The sequence below is a fragment of the Rhinopithecus bieti genome, unplaced genomic scaffold (assembly GCF_001698545.2).
Source record: "Rhinopithecus bieti isolate Rb0 unplaced genomic scaffold, ASM169854v2 scaffold_19663, whole genome shotgun sequence".
In the NCBI taxonomy this organism is placed as follows: Eukaryota; Metazoa; Chordata; class Mammalia; order Primates; family Cercopithecidae; genus Rhinopithecus; species Rhinopithecus bieti.
The window spans coordinates 971,059-990,410 of record NW_016809524.1 but is presented as its reverse complement, the minus strand read 5'-3'; the positions used below and the strand labels follow the sequence as shown (position 1 = coordinate 990,410).

Below are 19,352 nucleotides of genomic sequence, written 5' to 3'. Positions count from 1 at the left end.
CGCCACCTCGCCCGGCTAGTTTTTTTGTATTTTTTAGTAGAGACGGGGTTTCACCGTGTTAGCCAGGGTGGTCTCGATCTCCTGACCTCGTGATCCGCCTGTCTCGGCCTCCCAAAGTGCTGGGATTACAGGCTTGAGCCACCGCGCCCAGCATGTTTTAAGATTTCTAAAGAAATGTGCAGATGAGATTGTTGAGTAAGCTGTTAAGAATTGGATTTGGAACTAAGGAGAAAGTCTAAGCTCGAGAGATTTGCAGATCATTAGCACACAGAAAAGGCCCTTTTTCCTTTTCAGTCTCTATACTCTAGAGCCTTTGTAAGCCACCAAACCAGAGAGAAGCCTCTGGAGAATAGTGAGTGAAGAGGAAGGAAGGCTTGGATCAGAATCCTAGTTTAGCATTTTTGTGAAAGGATAGGAGAGGAAGCCATTCAAAAAAACACAGGGACATTGAGGAGGGAAGTGTCCTAGATATAGAACATCTAGATGGGAGTAGTCAGGCTTGTCAGATGCTCTAGGGATTATGAGGAAAAAGAGTATTGTAGAGAGACAGAAGCAGCTCGATTGAATAGTATTGAGTGGTAGAGACGTTTGAAAATGAAAAGCTTGAGTTAAGTTATTTGGTCAGTGAGTTTTTCTTTAAGTCGAGGATGGGAAGCTGTTGCTGGACGGAAATATTAAATGTTTATTTTAAATGTTGGAGAGATTATGTTCTTTTGGTCAAGGGGAAGGAGCCACTGGAAAGCAGAGGTTGAAGAGACAGGAGAAAGAACTGATAGATTAACTGGACCTCACCTTTTCTATGCCTCAAGGAAAGCAGTCAAAGTTGGTGTAGAGAGAATTTGGGCAGTATATGGTAGATTGGGGGTAGGGGTAGAGGAAATTAAAGCCTGTGTTTTTTGTTTGTTTGTTTTTCTGAGGACTCAGTCATTAGCTGAAAGCATAGGGCATTGTAGAGCATAGTGGGGACTTGGGGAACCTGCCACTGCAGAGGACTTTAGGACCTTTTAATGGCAGAAACGATGAATGTGTTGGCATCAGTTCATCATGCCCAGTACGCAAGGCTCCCCCTGAGAAGCTGGTGGTTGTACTGATCTAGGTAGAATCAGGCACAGGATAAGTCCGCTGATGTGCCTTTCCAACACTGGCCTCAGGCTGAGTTATAAGGGAAGTGACACAGTGAGAGGGACAGGCAAAGATGGAAAAGAGAGAGAGAGAGAAACAGTGTCTTCTTCCTGGCTGGAGAGCCCCTATCATGAAAATGGGGACAGGGTGAGGGATCTGAAAGGAACAACAGAGCTGGGAGGATAAGGCCTGTCTTCCTGGCATTGATGCTGCAGGACTACAGGAAAGAATTTCAGAGGTGTCATTATTTTTCATATAAGCAGATGAAAGAGAAGAATTCTTTGAAAAAAAGAGAAGTAGGTGAGAAAGAGAGAGACAGAGTGATGCCAGCAGTGCAAGAAGCCAGGACTGAGATACAAGACTGTGATGCTGGGAGAGCTGCAAGGGCTCATGCTGTGGGTGAGGAGTGAGGCTGCACAGGGAGCTCACTCGCAGCTTGGAGAGAACTGGGTGTCAAAGTTGTCCTGCAGAGGTCTACTATCAGTGTGTTAGGCTCTGAAGAGAACAGGCTGCAACACACGAAAACAGGAAGGAGACACAGGGGCGAGTCAACTCTACTGAAAGCCTGTAGTTGTGACTTTCTGGTTTGCCACTCTAATTTGAGTACTAATTAAATGGTAGTCACATCTTCAACATAAAAACCAAAACAGTGGCATCCTCGTGGAAGGAATTTTGTCAGAAGAATGCTCTGTACTTTGCTGTCTTCCTAGAATTTGTTCTGTTTTGTTTTGTTTTTTTTTTTAATGGTTCCACAGGCTGCGAATACAAGCTAACCGATTTTTAAATTACAGATCATTAAGCAGCTTTGAGTCTGGAAAATTTGTTGAATGTACCGAGCAATTAGAATTGTTACCAGGAGAAAATATCAATCTACTTGCTGGAGGATCAAAAGAAAAAATAGGTATTTGAGAAAATAGTTTTAAAATTATTTTAATGGACAAGTTGCTCAGAATGTTTGGCTTAGTATTATTTTACTGGGAAATCTGGAAGTTATTTTACGTTTTTTGGGGGGCAGAATCCCATGTGAAGCAACAAATTTAGGGCTGCCCTATTTATGTTTGATTTGGGAAATAAAAAGCAGTTAAAATTAAGTCAAATTAAAAAAAAATGGCCACCTTAATACTTTGAGATTTATCTAGCCGTTTTGTTTGACAAAGGACAAAGTAGTGTTTCAGCTAAATATTTTTCTTGGCTTTCATCTTGATGTGGCTCATTAATTAGGTTCTTTATCACAAATGGAACTCTTTATAAAATGTTATTAAAAAGTTGAACGAATATTCTGGATTGAGCAAGATTTGCTAATGCGGGTCTAGATTTGTCCCCTTAAATAGTAGATTGACTTACCGATTTTCTTTTTTTTTGAGACAGAGTCTCGCTCTGTCACCCAGGCTGGAGTGCAGTGGCACGATCTCGGCTCACTGCAACCTCTGCCCTCCAAGTTCAAGCGATTCTCCTGCCTCAGCCTCCTGAGTAGCTGGGATTACAGGTGCCTGCCTCTGTGCCCAGATAATTTTTTGTATTTTTAGTAGAGACGGGGTTTCACCATCTTGGCCAGGCTGGTCTTGAACTCCTGACCTTGTGATCCACCCACCTTGGCCTCCCAAAGTGCTGGGATTACAGGCGTGAGCCACCACGCCCGGCCTCGACTTACTGATTTTTGAGCCTTTGAAGGCAACTGCTTTTTAGGCATCTGAGGTACAGTAATTTTATATGAAGTGATGATTTTTATATAGTTCTCAGTAATGCTTATAGTGTTTAACTGCCTTAAATATTAAAGGAGCTATTCATTGGTGATTATTTTTTAATAATGCCAAATATAAATAAAAATTTATAATAAAAGCACATTAACTTAATGACATTTTATTTAACTTCTGTAGACATGAAGAAACTGCTTCCTAACATGTTAAGTCCAGATCCAAGGGAACTTCAGAAATCCATTGAGGTTCAGTTGTTAAGAAGTTCTGTTTGTTTGGCAACTGCTTTAAACCCGATAGAACAAGATCAGAAGTGGCAGTCTATAACTGAGTAAGTTTACTCTTATGGAGGTAAATGTACATAGTATATATCATGTGATGAACATACATGGGGTGAAAGAGGGCTGGAAGGAGAGTTACTAAGTTACTAAATACTAGCGCTAATAGCTTCATTTTAGTTGTAGAAGTCATATGATACATGAATGCTGCTTGCCAACATAAACTGAGGTTGAAATGAAGTAAAATGTAAAAGTCCCCAAAAGCAAATGTCTTGACTTGCTAATATCATCTTATTATAGAGTAGGCTGCTCCTCTTACTTCCCCCAACTTTGGATGTCAGTTTGATAGCATGTTATCAATTGCTTTATTTTTTGAGTGGTTATGAATTGTAATTTTCATTAATCAACAGTAAATATTTTGTTTCAGAAATGTGGTAAAGTATTTGAAGCAAACATCCCGCATCTCTGTTGGACCTCTGAGACTTTCTACTCTAACAGTTTCGCAGTCTTTGCCAGTTCTAAGTACCTTGCAGCTATATTGCTCATCTGCTTTGGAGAACACAGTTTCTAACAGACTTTCAACAGAGGTCTGTATATTTTTACAAGCACATTCTTATGACTATTAATGGCCATTACTGTAGAACAAAGACCTAATTTTTTGAGTTTTTTGATACAGGATTTGTGGTTGGACAAGCTAGTAAATCCAGAGTCTAACATGCTGTTTTCAGGCAGTCTTTCATTTGGGAAGTACATGGGGCAGATGGAAGAACCTGAGATAATCTCAAGGATGGCAAATTGCTCAATTTTTTTTTTTCTATTTTTGGGGTGGGAGGTGGTGTATGTAAAGACAGTTCCTTTAGGCGGATTACGTAAATTTTGGATTTGCTGCAAACAAAGATCTCTCCTCCTCATCCCAAGTGGGGTAAAGTTCAACCAGAGATGAGGGCTTCCGAACGAATGATGATCTTTGAGAACCTCATTATAAAGCATTAGTTGTAATGTTTTTTTGCAATTTAGCAGTCTGCTTTATAGTAAATGTGCTGTGATTTTTTTTTTGTAATGTGCTTTATTGATAAATTAGACTTAATATTCTGAAGAAAGTTTCCCTTCAGAACAAAAGGCTTTCTCTTACTGTGTGCTTGCCTCTTGTAAGTAGAAGATAAATGATGTAAAGGTGTAGTGTAATAGATAAAACTACTGTAATCAGTCTGAAGTAGCCAAACTATGTTGCAGTCTTGGACTTAAGACTTGCTATGTATCTGCAGACATATCAAGAGCCTGTTTTACGTTAAGTAATTTTGGTTTTTCTCTGGCAGGACTGTCTTATTCCACTCTTCAGTGAAGCTTTACGTTCATGTAAACAGCATGATGTAAGGCCATGGATGCAGGCGTTAAGGTATACTATGTACCAGAATCGGTTGTTGGAGAAAATTAAAGGTAAGTGGCTTTTTTTTTTTTAAGAGAAAATTAAAGGGATGTGTGTGTGTGTGTGTGTGTGTGTGTGTGTGTGTTTAAATTTTGCTTTATTGAGGTATATATTACACATTCTAAGTGTATGGTTTGATGAGTTCTAACGTGTCTTCACTTGTGTGACCACCAATACGATCAAGATACAGAACACCGTCTTACCCCAGAAGGTTCCCTTGTGGTCATCTCTTCATTTGCCTTGTCAGCAGTTACTGATTTGCTTTCTGTCACTATAAATTAGACTTGTCTTTACTAAAGTTTTATGTACGTGAAATCATAACATGTTCTCTTGTGTTTGGCTTCTCTTGCTCAGCATGATATTTTTAAGGTTCACCCATATTGCATGTATCAGGAATACAATCCTTTTTGTTATTGAGTAGTAGTATTTTATATGTATATACCACAGTTTATTTCTCCCTTCATCCTTTGATAGATTTTGGGGTTTTTTCACATTGGGCTATTAAGTATAAACCTGCTCTCAACATTCATGTGCAAGTCTTTGAGTGGACGTATATTTATGTTTCTCTTGAGTGAATGTGCCTTGTTGAGTCACGTGGCTTAACTTGAAAAAATTTTAATCACTGTGGTGCATATGTAGTGATTATTATCTCATAGTGTTATTTACATTTTCTTGATGATTAATGATGTTGAGTGTATTTTCATTTCCATAGTGGCCACTGTGTATTTTAGTTTTCAAATGTTTGTTCAAATTCTTCACCCACTTTTAATGAAGACATAAGACTTATTTTTGTATTCTGAACATAAATTCTTTGCACATAAAATGTACTGTGAATGTTGGGTTTTAAGTACTCCAAATAAATGGCTAGAGAATTGCTATTTGTGTAAATATTTCTATGTCAAAGGGATGCTAACAATTTACTTTATTGCTCTAAAATAGAGAAGTTGCCAGAATGCTGTGGAGTTTTAGTGGAAAACGTGATAGTTGGTGTTACTGAGTAAATTTGAGTGTTAAATGTCAACATAAGCTAACGGCCAAGATAGGACTTGTACTGCAGGGTGGTTACTTGCAGCTGTGACTCAACTGGTCCTTCACTGCCAAACATACCTGGGGTTGGATCGTTGGCCTCATGTTTGCAGATTGAGGAACCTTAAGGGCAAATCACTGAACTTCGGAACTGCTTTCCTTTTCAATTATATGGGGATTACCCCACTTTTGAGATACTTGTAAGGATTATATGAGATGAAGAGATGAGACAAGGTATATAAAAGTCGAAGAGAGCGTGTCATATAGTATGGCTTCACAAGTACCCTCATCTCCTTTCCAGTCCCTTTTTTTTTTTTTTTTTTTTTGAGACAGTCTGACTGTTGCCCAGGCTGGAGTGCAGTGGCACTATCTTGGCTCATTGCAACCTCCTCCTCCCAGGTTTAAGTGATTCTCAAGCCTCAGCCTCCTGAGTAGCTGGGATTACAGGCATGAGCCACTGTGCCCAGCCAGTCCTTTTTTTATATCACATAAGTTTTTAAATTGAGAAGAAAAGTCAGTAACCATCAGTTGTATTCAGAGAAAGAACTCCATTCCTCTTCTTTTTTATTTGTTTATTCAGCAAATATTGATCAAATGTGCTTTGTACCAGGTACTGCTCTATGTTGGGATATAATGGTGATCAAGGAGATTGTAGATTCTGGCAGGGAAAAAGGACATCAATCACAGCGACCCAACATAGCGAGACCCTGTCTCTAATCGAAGAGTTTTAAAAAGCACCTGGCTGTGGGCCAGGTGCAGTGGCTAACGCCTGTAATCCCAGCACTTTGAGAGGCCGAGGCAGGTGGATCATGGGGTCAGGAGATCCAGACCAACCTGGGTAACTCAGTGAAACCCCATCTCTACTAAAAATACAAAAAAATTTGCCGGGCATGGGGGTGGGCACCTGTAGTCCCAGCTACTCAGGAGGCTGAGGCAGGAGAATGGCGTGAACCCAGGAGGTGGATCTTGCAGTGAACCAAGATCGTGCCACTGCACTCCAGCCTGGGCGACAGAGCGAGACTCCATCTCAAAAAAAAAAATTCACCCGGGTATGGTGGCATGTGCCTGTAGTCCCAGCTGCTTAGGAGGCTGAGAGGGAACAGATTGCATGAGCCTGGGAAATGAAGGCTGCAGCAAGCTATGATTATGTCACTACACTCCAGCCTGGGTGACAGAGTGACACCCTGTCTCAAAAAAACAAACAAAAAAACCCACAACAAGGAATAGCAAATAATGAGTGCACCTGATTTAATCCTAGGAATCAGAAAAAGACTTGTGGGGAAGTAACATTTAAGCCGAGAGTTAAGGAAGATAAAGATGAGGAAGAAGGCAGGCTGACTTGGTTAGAAAAAGCATGTGCGCAGGCCAGAGAAAATAATGATTCTTAGATGACTCAGTTCACCTAAGAGAGAGTAGGGAGAGACAGAGCACTAGATGAGTTTGGGATTGGAAATGAATGCTGGAAGGCATCAGTAACAAGCCAAATTCGGGAGTTTGGAATTGTCAGAATGGCAGTGAGAAGTCATCAGAGGCTTTTAAGCAGGGAAGTTAAATGTTCAGATTTACCCTTTGTGTAATGTCACTTCAGTTGCAAGTTGGAAAATGGATTAGAAGAGTGTAAGAATGGGGGCAAAGGGACCTAAGTTAGGCTGAAGTCTCTGCTAAAGAGGGTAACTAGGGTGGCAGTAGGGGAAGGAAAAAGCAAATGGGCTATGAGGGTTGAAAGTAAAGTCTGTGATGGTGGCCAAGTACTTTCACAGGCAGCCGGCTGATCCTGTGCCCTTCCTTGAGAAGGGGAAAATGGACAAAGGGAGTAAAAGATTTGGAGGGTGGTAGAAAATGAACTCCATTTGGCATCACTGACAATAGTGGAAGCCCTCTTGAAATAAATAGAGTGTAGGTGACCAGTTGGCAGGTGGTATTCAGATGTCAGGTCTGGGTGAAGATTGAACGGTTGTCAGCGTTTCTGTGGTAATTGAAGACACAGGAAAAGATGATGATGTCCAGGGAGAGTGTGCAGTGGGAAGAGTAGAGAGCCTAGAACTGAGTCCAGGGAGCACCAGTGTTTAATAGATGAGTGATGGAAGAGAGAGACTGAGGATTCTTCAGCAAGGTAGAAAGAAAACCAAGAGAATGGTTGTAGGGCAGAGGGTACTTACAGAAGTGTGGGGGGATGATTTAGCCTTCCCTGCTTCCTTGCTCTTCCTACCCGTTGGCCCAGGTTTTTTGCCAAAGATTCAGAAACTAAAAAGAAATCTCTTGAAATGAATGACTTGACTTGACTTCATTGTACACATTTAATTTAGCAAAACCTGTTCATTGTATCTCAAGCACTATGCTAGCTGCTAGGGATTTGAGGATGAGTTATCTTTGTTTCGGGAGGTGGTATGGAAGAGGGATAGTTGGGGAATAATTTTTTGGCCATGTTTCCATGCAGTCTGGTTTAGACAAATCAGGGTCTAATAAAACGTTTTCTTCTCCTCAGAACAAACAGTCCCAATTAGAAGCCATCTTATGGAATTAGGTCTAACAGCAGCAAAATTTGCTAGAAAACGAGGGAATGTGTCCCTTGCAACAAGACTGCTGGCACAGTGCAGTGAAGTTCAGCTGGGAAAGACCACCACTGCACAAGATTTAGTCCAACATTTTAAAAAACTATCAACCCAAGGTCAAGTGGATGAAAAATGGGGGCCCGAACTTGATATTGAGAAAACAAAATTGCTATATACAGCAGGTTAGTAAAATTAATTATGGTTAATACATGAGTATAATAAAAATCATGTATATGAATGTTACTGTGTATGTATGTTATAAGGTAGTAATAGGAAAGTTGATTATTTCCATCTGTTGAAGAATATTTGCATCCTGAATAATAAGTTGCTTGTTACTGACTTACCTTTATAATTCTGTGGTTTTAAAAGAATTTTGTTGCAATGTATTACAGTAAGAAATACTTCCAGAGATCACTGATCACTGATTTTACATGTTTTTTTAACTTTACTATTTTGGGCCAGGTGCTCATGCCTACAATCTGAGCACTTTGGGAGGCCAAGATGGGAGGATTGTTTGAGCCTAGGAGTTTGACACCAGCTTGGGCAACAGAGTGAAACCTCAGCTATACTGAAATTCAAAGAAATTAGCAGGGTGTGGTGGAACATGCCTGTAGTTCTAACTCCTTGAGGGGCTGAGGTAGGAAAATTGCTTGAGCCTGGGAAGTTGAGGCTATAGTGAGCCCTGATTGTGCTGGGCATAGTGGCTCATGCCTGCAGTCTCAGCACTTTGGGAGGCTGAGGCAATAGGATTGCTTGAGCCCGGGAGTTTAAAACCATCCTGGGCAACATGGTGAGGTCCTGTCTCTATTTTTTTAAGTTGATTATTTTACACTGAAATAATGTCAGTCATTTGCATTTTTGTTTGTTTTCTAACCCAAGTGCCTCCCTCCATCATTTGCTTTTAAAGTTTCTAAGTTCTGACTTTGTGGTTTTCTGTAGGCCAGTCAACGCATGCAATGGAAATGTTGAGTTCTTGTGCCATATCTTTCTGCAAGTCTGCGAAAGCTGAATATGCAGTTGCTAAGTCAATTCTGACACTGGCTAAATGGATCCAGGCAGAATGGAAAGAGATTTCAGGACAGCTGAAACAGGTTTACAGAGCTCAGCACCAACAGAACTTCACAGGTCTTTCTACTTTGTCTAAAAACATACTCACTTTAATAGAACTGCCATCTGTTAATACGATGGAAGAAGAGTATCCTCGGATCGAGAGTGAATCTACAGGTAGCGTTTCTTTGTTAGCTTTAGAATATTAATTTTAGAAGCTATTTTTTTTTCTGTTTTAAAGTTTATAATGTTATGCTGGCTATAATTTTCCATAAAAAGTGTAACTGTGGAAATTGAGTTTATTTTATTGTTGGGAAATAACTAAAACATATTTAGGATCGAATGCCATTTTGGAAGTCACTGAACTCTGCCCCAGGCTGTTTGCTTTTATGGACTTAGATGTTTTGCTGACAATAAAATCATGCCCCTCATATCAAAAAATTTCACCTCACAATAGAAAGAGCAACAAAGGTTTAAAATAGTTACTTGTGTTCGTATTGATTGGTGGAACACAGAAACTATAGAAAGATTCAAGTTTCCCATTCTGATGCTAGTGCTAGTAACAGAAAGATACCTTACAGATAGGGTAGTTGAGTCTTTCCATGTTTGAGTGCCTGTTGTGGAAGGCACCATTCCCCTGTTTTTAAAATTTGAGAGAAAATTTGGGAGATGATTTTCGTTGCTGAAACATGAGAGTATACCTTAGTTTTGTTGTTCTGAAGTCTGAGAGTTTAGTTACTTACATTGGTGTTAATAATTTTGATAGGGTCTTGATATTCGTAAAGGATTTGTCTTGTCATCATTATAAATCTTCGTCTTGGCAAATGCACCATAGCAGGCAGTGTCTTCACCTCTAACAAGGGAATAAAGATGTTTGCCTCATGAGTCTGTATGAATGAAATGGTATACTCATCACCTATTTATTATTTTTGCCAGAATGATTAAAGTGAATCTGATCATGAGGAAATAGCCAGTCAGATTCATAATGCAAGACGTTCTACAGCACAGCTGACACCTGACTGTTTACAGTGTTCAGTGTCATGAAAGACGTTGATGTCTTCCACAGGAGATAATTTAATCTTACTTGGGAAGCTAATGAATTCATTTCAACATACCAACCTTTTAGACAACAGAATTCATATTTGTGCCTTACCAAGTTTTGTACAGTAATATTATGGAACTTTTGATTGTTTGCAGATAAAAACCTAAAATGCTAATGGGAGTGTCATTAGGAATTTATGAATGTTACATTGTTGAGTTCTTTTATTATAATTATTTTTTGTCCATTATGGCAGTGCATATTGGAGTTGGAGAACCTGACTTCATTTTGGGACAGTTGTATCACCTATCTTCAGTACAGGCACCTGAAGTAGCCAAATCTTGGGCAGCGTTGGCCAGCTGGGCTTACAGGTGGGGCAGAAAGGTGGTTGACAATGCCAGGTATGTTTAAATGTGTAGTTTATGCATTGCATAAATAGATATTTAAATGTCTGCTGATATGGTAAAGTTTTGGTAGCTAAAATACTGATGACTTGTTCATTTTTATAGTCAGGGAGAAGGTGTTCGTCTGTTGCCTAGAGAAAAATCTGAAGTTCAGAATCTGCTTCCAGACACTATAACTGAGGAAGAGAAAGAGAGAATATATGGTATTCTTGGACAGGCTGTATGTCGGCCAGCAGGGATTCAGGCAAGGAAAACATGGTGCTTGGGGCAAGACTGCTACTCCAAATCATTGATTTTGAGAAAATTGATCATATATATTTGATAAATGAATGGGGCTTACCAGTTGTTGTTGTAAATAAACACTTCTGCGTTTTAAGATGAAAATGAGTTTTATTTTTCTAAGAAGAATATACTTCTTTTGAGAAAATAAGGCATTTCCTTAGAGTCCTGTTAAAAGTAGGTGAAGTTGGCCTGGCATGGTGGCTCACACCTGTAATCCCAGCACTTTGGGAGGCCGAAGTGGTTGGATCACTTGAGGTCAGGAGTTTGAGACCAGCCGGCCATGGCAAAATCCCATCTCTACTGAAAATACAAAAATTAGCAGGGTGTGGTGGTACATGCCTGTAATCCCAGCTACTCGGGAGGCTGAGGCAGGAGAACCACTTGAAGGTTGCAGTGAGATCGCACCACTGCACCCCAGCCTAGGTGACAGAGTGAGACTGTCTCAAAAGAAAAAATTAATAAGTGAAGTTCATTGTAGGTAAATTAAATTTCTTTTTAAATTACTCTTATCAGAAATTGTAGTTCTTAACCCTTGGTTATGAGCTTTTAAAATATGCCAGTGCATGAAACTTAACCCCATTTATTCTGAGTGAGACGTGTGTGTGCATGTGTGTATGTGTGTGTTTAAACTTACTAAGTGATGCTAATGTGCAGCCAGTGTTGAAAATGGACTAGATGATCTTAGAATTCACACTCTCTCCCTTCAGAGTTCCATCAATTCTCGAATGCCAAAGCAATATGTTATTTAGTTGCAGTCCTCAAAGGCATGGATTTTATTTGCCAAGCTAAGCTATATCGATCAGTTCTTGCTGTAAACAGCAGCGTATCTAAGTCTCTGCCTAAGCTGGTGTCTGATACATGCACAGTACTCTGAAGAGAATGAGGTTTAGTATATGTATTCTGTGTACATTCAGCTTCAAACTTTTGAGCTGATTGTGCTTATTAATTTTTTGCAGCATAGGCTGGGCACGGTGGCTCACACCTGTAATTCCAGCACTTTGAGAGGCCGAGGCAGGCAGATCACCTGAGGTCAGGAGTTTGAGACCAGCCTGGCCAACATGGTGAAACCCTGTCTCTACTAAAAACACGAAAAAGCAGCAGGGTGTGGTAGTGGGCGCCTGTAATCCAAGCTACTCAGGAGGCTGAGGCATGAGAATCGCTTGAACCTGGGAGGCTGGGAGGCAGAGAGGTTGCAGTGAGCCGTGATCGTGCCATTGCACTCCAGCCTGGATGACAGAATGAGACTTTGTCACAAGGAAAAAAAAATTTCTGCAGGCAGAATACTGTATTGTAACTTGGAAGCCTTTAAAGTACAGTGAAACCCCAGAAAAGTCTAATCTTTGCTAAATGCTTGTATTCTTCTTCATTGGCTTCATATTAGTAAATGTATCATGAAGAGAAGCATACTGACATTGACTTAGTTTATATAACACTAAATTTGGGATAATTTTATATATGAGAAGAATGTTTTTATGATAGTCAAATTGCATACCTTTTTCCTTTTCAATTTGTATTTAAAATAGAATGTTGTGCACAATTTCTTTTCAGGATGAAGATATAACCCTTCAGATAACAGAGAGTGAAGATAATGAAGAAGATGACATGGTTGATGTTATCTGGCGTCAGTTGATATCAAGCTGCCCATGGCTTTCAGAACTTGATGAAAGTGCAACTGAAGGAGTTATTAAAGTGTGGAGGAAAGTTGTAGATAGAATATTCAGCCTATACAAACTCTCTTGCAGTGCATACTTTACTTTCCTTAAACTCAACGCTGGTCAAGTATGTAGCACAGTGTTCTAAGAAAATTAATTTGGAAACTTATTAAACAAAAATAGTGTTCTGAGTTATTTTCTTTTTTATTCCCCTCATCTTTCACTGTTAGATTCCTTTAGATGAGGATGACCCTCGGCTGCATTTAAGTCACAGAGCGGAACAGAGCACTGATGACGTGATCGTGATGGCCACATTGCGCCTGCTACGGTTGCTTGTGAAGCACGCTGGTGAGCTTCGGCAGTATCTGGAGCACGGCTTGGAGACAACACCCACCGCACCGTGGAGAGGTGACACCTGCATAAAATGTTTCTGGAAAAATTGTTTCTCATTAGGATATATAAGATTTTAAAAAGTGGTTTCCTTATGTTTATTATTTGAATGTGTAAAAGAACAGCCAGATTAAGTTCCTAGGACACCCTGCACTGCTTGTTACATCGCTAGGACTTTACCTCCCACCTTTCCAGGAAATGGGAAGCTGAAAGGCAGGAGCTTTTTATATACAAAATGAATTGTGGAGAGGATGGTGAATAATTTTCAAAAGGTTTTATATACCCTCTGTAAAATTTGTCTGTGTCTGCCTTGTTTGTAGGCTTTCACGGAAGATACATTTCTCCACAACATTTTTGAGTTGCCCTGGACTTTGATTACAGCTCTGTATCTAAGCCAACCTTAACCAGACTTGCAAATCAAGAACTGTTGTGTGTGGTTCTTTATTATCACAGGGAGAAATCTGAACTCTTAAAATTTGTACTAATGCTGACACACATCAGGTTTTTTTTTTTGTTTTTTGTTCTTTGTTTTTTTTTTTTTTTGAGACGGAGTCTCGCTCTGTCGCCCGGGCTGGAGTGCAGTGGCCGGATCTCAGCTCACTGCAAGCTCCGCCTCCCGGGTTCACGCCATTCTCCTGCCTCAGCCTCCGGAGTAGCTGGGACTACAGGCGCCCGCCACCTTGCCCAGCTAGTTTTTTGTATTTTTTAGTAGAGACGGGGTTTCACCGTGTTAGCCAGGATGGCCTCGATCTCCTGACCTCGTGATCCGCCCTTCTCGGCCTCCCAAAGTGCTGGGATTACAGGCTTGAGCCACTGTGCCCGGCCACACATCAGGTTTTATCTGTTTGATCTACGATGCTGATAGTTTCTTCATGGTTTTAAATAACTTTAAAACGTCTTTCTCTCTTCTTATCCTGAAGGAATTATTCCGCAACTTTTCTCACGCTTAAACCACCCTGAAGTGTATGTGCGCCAAAGTATTTGTAACCTTCTCTGCCGCGTGGCTCAAGATTCCCCACATCTCATATTGTATCCTGCAATAGTGGGTACCATATCGCTTAGTAGTGAATCCCAGGCTTCAGGTATGGAATATTCAAATATTGCTACTTTTAAGTATAAGTTATTGTGCCAGTAATTTTAGTTAGGTCAAAGTTTTTAAGCCTTATGTTCCAGAGTCGTTGGAGTTTGTAGGCTTTTTTTTTTTTTCTTTTTTCTTTTTTGAAATGGAGTCTCACTCTGTTGCCCAGGCTGGAGTGCAGTGGTGCCATCTCAGCTCACTGCAATCTCTGCTTCCCAGGTTTAAGCAGTTCTCTGCCTCAGCTTCCTGAGTAGTTGGGATTACGTGCACGTGCCACCACACCTGGCTAATTTTTGTACTTTTAATAGAGTAGGGGTTTCACCATCTTGGCCAGGCTGGTCTTGAACTCCTGACCTGGTGATCCACTTACCTCGGCCTCCCAAAGTGATGGGATTACAGACATGAGCCGCTGCGCCTGGCTGTAGGTTTTTTAATAGTAATAATTAGCATTTATTGAAGGAGTAACTACTATGTATCTGACACCAGGACATGTGCTTTACACATTACCTGTAGCCTTGACAGTAATCCACCAAGACGTAGAGAAATGGAGTAACTCTGCCAGGCTCATTGAGCCGTTACTGGTAGATAAGAATTGTACCAAAGTTTTGGCCAGGTGCGGTGGCTCACACCTGTAATACCAGCACTTTGGGAGGCCGAGGAGGGTGGATCACTTGAGGCCAGGAGTTTGAGACCAGATCAGCCTGGACAACATGGTGAAACCCTGTTTCTATTAAAAAAATACAAAAAATTAGCTGGGTGTGGTAGCAGACACCTATAGTCCCAGCTATTCAGGAGGCTGAGACACACGAATCACTTGAACCCAGGAGACAGGTTGCAATGAGCCGAGATTGTGCCAGTGTACTCCAACCTCAGCAACAGAGCTAGACCCTGTTTCCAAAGAAAAAAAAAAAAAGAGAAAGGATTATACCAAGTTTTGAACTCCAGCTTGAAGAATACATTATTTTTTAAACACTTACTATCTTTCTCCTTTGTATCTTCCATTAGCTTGTAGTATTAATAAGTATGAAAGCTCAACCTATAAAAAGGCAGAATATCCACAATCTTTAATCAGTTCAATGCATGGAAGGCAAATCAGTGCAATGAGTGCTCTTGAGTCAAATAGATTATGAGTGTTTTCCCTAACTCAGCATATGCAGATGGGAGAAATGTTCAAAGTATTCCTTGTTCTCCTATTTCATTACAGGAAATAAATTTTCCACTGCAATTCCAACTTTACTTGGCAATATTCAAGGAGAAGAATTGCTGGTTTCTGAATGTGAGGGAGGAAGTCCTCCTGCATCTCAGGATAGCAATAAGGATGAACCTAAAAGTGGATTAAATGAAGACCAAGCCATGATGCAGGATTGTTACAGCAAAATTGTAGATAAGCTGTCCTCTGCAAATCCAACCATGGTGTTACAGGTACAAAGAAACTCACATGTTGTAGAATAATTTTTCATAGAATAATCAAAGTTGCTTTTGCCAATCTGTATTGACAATCACTAGTCAGGGTTCTCTAATTGTATAATGAGCACAAATTGCACACACTTAACTTATGAAATCCAGTGTTTGAAGAGCTGTGCTGTGGGTAGGCTTGTAGATGAGCTGTTTGGGTGTTCCGTGTATGCAGGTTCAGATGCTCGTTGCTGAACTGCGCAGGGTCACTGTGCTCTGGGATGAGCTCTGGCTAGGAGTTCTGCTGCAACAACACATGTATGTCCTGAGACGAATTCAGCAGCTCGAAGATGAGGTCAAGAGAGTCCAGAACAACAACACCTTACGCAAGTATGTTTCCATACACTTGTCCTGAGATAGTGAAGCCGCCTCTTTTTTTAATGTGTCAAAGTATAACATAAAATTTACTATTTTAATCATTTTTAAGTGTACAATTCAGTGGCATTAAATACATTCACAATATTGTACAACCATCACCACGGTCCATTTCCAGAATTTATTCATTATCTTAAACAAGAAGCTCTGTAGTCATTAAAGATTATCTCTTCATTTCCCCCTCACCTCAGTTCCTGGCCACTTCTATTCTACTTGTCATCTCTATGAATTTGCCTATTTTAGCTACTTCATAGAAGTAGAAACATACAGTATCCATCCTTTCGTGTTTGGCTTTTTATACTTAGAATAATGGCCTGAAGGTTTATTATGTTGTAACATGTGATAGAATTTCATTTTTTTTTATGGCTGGATAATATTGTATGGATACACCACGTTTTGTCCATCCTTATGTTTATGGACAGCTGGGTTGCTTCTCCATTTTAGCTCTGTGAGCAATGCTGCTATGAACATTGGTATACAAGTATCTGAGTCCCCGCTTTCTATTATTTTATATGAATTTCGTGTATATTTTGTGGATGATCCAGTGGATTTGCTGAATTGTATGGCAATTCTACTTCTAACTTACTGAGGCGCCAACACACTTTTCCACAGTGGCTGCACCATTTTACAGTCCTCCTAGCCATGCATGAGGGCTTCTTTTCTTTTCTTTTTTTGACAATACTTCTTTTCTTTTCTTGGCAACACTTCTTTTCTTTTTTTTGACAATAGCTGTAGTGATGGATGCGAAGTGGTATCTCATTGTGGTTTTGATTTGCATTTTCCTAATGACTAGTGATGTTTAGCATCCTTTCATGTGTTTATTGGCCATTTGCATATCTTTGGAGAAATGTCATTACAAATCCTTTGCCCATTTTTTAATTGGGTTTTTTTTTTATTGTTGAATTGTAGGAGTTCTCTATGTATTCTGGCTACTAACTAACCCTTATCAGATCCATGATTTGCAAATATTTGCAGCTATTCTGTGGGTTGTCTCTTCATTCTCTCCATAGTGTATAGCATTTTTTGATTTACAAAAGTTTTAATTTTGGTGTAGCTCAATTTAATTTATCTGTTCTTTTGATGCCATATCCAAGGAATCATTGCCAAATCTGGTGTCATGAAACCTTTCCCTTATGTTTTCTAAGAGTTTTGTAGTTTTAGCTTTTACGTTTAGGTCTTTGATCCATTTTGAGTTACTGCTTCATTCTTTTGCATGTTGATATTGCATTTTCCCTGCATCATTTAATTCGTTGAAAAGAGGAGCTGCCTCTTTTATGAGCTGCATTTTTTAAAAAAACAAAAAACAGTTATTGGTCGGGTGCGGTGACTCATGCCTGTAATTCTGGCACTTTGGGAGGCCGAGGCAGGCGGATCACGAGGTCAGGAGATCTAGACCATCCTGGCCAACATGGTGAAACTCCGTCTCTACTAAAATACAAAAAATTAGCTGGGCGTGGTGGCACGCGCGTGTGTAGTCCCAGCTACTCAGGAGGCTGAGGCAGAGGAATTGCTTGAACCCGGGCGGTGGAGGTTGTAGTGAGCCAAGATTGCACCACTCCATTCCAGCCTGGCAACAAAGCAAAACCCTGTCTCAAAAAACAAAATTCTTTGTTAGTAATTTACTTTGTGAATATGTTATTGCTTTATTTAGATTTATTCCTTGGTACTGTTTACTTAACAGTTGATATATTTAAATTGTTCCATGTTTGTGTAAAACTTTAATGTACACATTTAAGTTTTTGAATAAACATGTCTTCTTGGTCAGAGAAGAGAAAATTGCAATCATGCGGGAGAAGCACACAGCTTTGATGAAGCCCATCGTATTTGCTTTGGAGCACGTGAGGAGTATCACAGCGGCTCCTGCAGAAACACCTCATGAAAAATGGTTTCAGGATAACTATGGTGATGCCATTGAAAATGCCCTGGAAAAACTGAAGACACCATCGAACCCTGCAAAGCCTGGGAGCAGCTGGATTCCATTTAAAGAGGTAGAGAATAATCCCAAGCATGCTACTGAAATGGCACATCACAGTTCCCATAAGATACGAAATTTAAATAAGTGGACTCCTTACTTGGAATGTAAGAGATTTCATAAGCCTGTAGAAGGCAGCCTGTGGCCAGTTGCTTATAAGCAATATAGAAGTAAGTGTTTCTGTTTAAGAATTTGGAAATCAGTGGGCAAAGGGGGATGGATGGCAAAGGTGCCCAATCTTTCATGTGTGGAAGGCTCACACCAGTGAACAACAGATGAAGAAATTAGCCAAGGAAGGGGCTGTGACCCTGAGCTAAATACTGGTTGCCTACTTTATTTGCCTCATAAAATATAAGAAATTTAACCCTGTGCCTATGTAGTTTTTCATGAGAAGAGCATTCAGTATTTCTAATAGATAAAATAGTCACCTATAACAACATAAATTTTTATAAGTAGTTGTTCTGGAATCAGTTCCACATATGCTGCATGGAACATATTTGAGAATCCTTATCTTTTATGTTTTGGTTTTCTTAATTCTATATTCTCTTAGGTCTTTATCTTTTCTAGCAAATAACACCATTAGTTGGGGGAGCTTATTACTTTGTAGCTGCAGCTGTTCCTTCTCCCTCCCTCTTTTCTCTGTGTCTTACCTTTATTGCTCCTAACTGATTTCCTTACTGAACTTGAGCAATGAGAAAGCTATTAAAAGATGTAGAAACAAAAAGTACAGCCAACTTTAGCAAATGCAAGGTGCTAAATTCAGAGCAAATAGCTAGAAGTACAAGAAAGAAAACTAACATGAAGGATGAAGTTTATTATGTGTTCTTGCCAAAACTCGAGTTTCCTTGTGTGTGTGTAGGTGGTTGGGGGGGGGGGGGTTGCTTGTTTTTTTGAGATGGAGTCTCACTCTGTTGCCCAGGCTGGAGTGCAGTGGCACAATCTTGGCTCCCTGCAACCTCTGCCTCCTGGGTTTAAGTGATTCTCCTGCCTCAGCCTCCCGTGTAGCTGGGATTACAGGCATGCACTACCACGCTTGGCTAATTTTTATACTTTTGGTAGAGATGGAGTTTCACCATGTTGGCCAGGCTAGTCTCGAACTCCTGGTCTCAAGTGATCCACCCTCCTCGGCCTCCCAAATTGCTGGGATTACAGGTGTGAGCCACCACTCCTGGCCTGCGTCTTCTTGTGTTCTAAGACCAGTTTCTTGTTTCTTTGTTTCTCTTTCAGTAAATCAAGTTAGAAAATCAGAAGAGGATATAGGAGGAAACCCTGTAAACCCTGTGTGTGCGTGCACGTGTGTGTGTGTGTATGTGTGTATAATAAATCACAGAAAAATTTTAAATGATTTTGTACATTTTAAAGAATAATTTTAAAAATTAAGAATACCTGTGTCTTTTAGATATAGTACAGCTCAAAAAAAAGGAATTATCTAAAGAAATTAAACTTTATAGAAGTCCTACTTCTCTCCCTAATTATATGTCCCCACCCACAACCAGTTTTCTGAGTTTTAATTAATCCCTATCTACTTTTTAAAAAATAGTTTTGTTTATAGATGCATTT

The 19,352-nt window shown here is 40.0% G+C and overlaps 1 protein-coding gene across 3 annotated transcripts in view; it reads left to right on the top strand.

Annotated features, from left to right (window-relative positions):
- The window catches only part of SMG1 (SMG1 nonsense mediated mRNA decay associated PI3K related kinase), a 64,064-nt gene that overhangs the window by 11,215 nt on the left and 33,497 nt on the right, over nt 1-19,352 (top strand). For all 3 annotated transcript variants that reach the window (XM_017889614.1, XM_017889617.1, XM_017889618.1), the window contains exons 13-26: nt 1,914-2,023; nt 3,000-3,147; nt 3,522-3,681; nt 4,411-4,531; nt 8,032-8,280; nt 9,038-9,322; nt 10,441-10,585; nt 10,694-10,832; nt 12,419-12,649; nt 12,753-12,930; nt 13,833-13,994; nt 15,195-15,412; nt 15,621-15,775; nt 17,586-17,808. In XM_017889614.1, the coding sequence (XP_017745103.1) occupies nt 1,914-2,023; nt 3,000-3,147; nt 3,522-3,681; nt 4,411-4,531; nt 8,032-8,280; nt 9,038-9,322; nt 10,441-10,585; nt 10,694-10,832; nt 12,419-12,649; nt 12,753-12,930; nt 13,833-13,994; nt 15,195-15,412; nt 15,621-15,775; nt 17,586-17,808 (2,524 nt within the window). The remainder of the gene's footprint in view (nt 1-1,913; nt 2,024-2,999; nt 3,148-3,521; nt 3,682-4,410; nt 4,532-8,031; nt 8,281-9,037; nt 9,323-10,440; nt 10,586-10,693; nt 10,833-12,418; nt 12,650-12,752; nt 12,931-13,832; nt 13,995-15,194; nt 15,413-15,620; nt 15,776-17,585; nt 17,809-19,352) is intronic.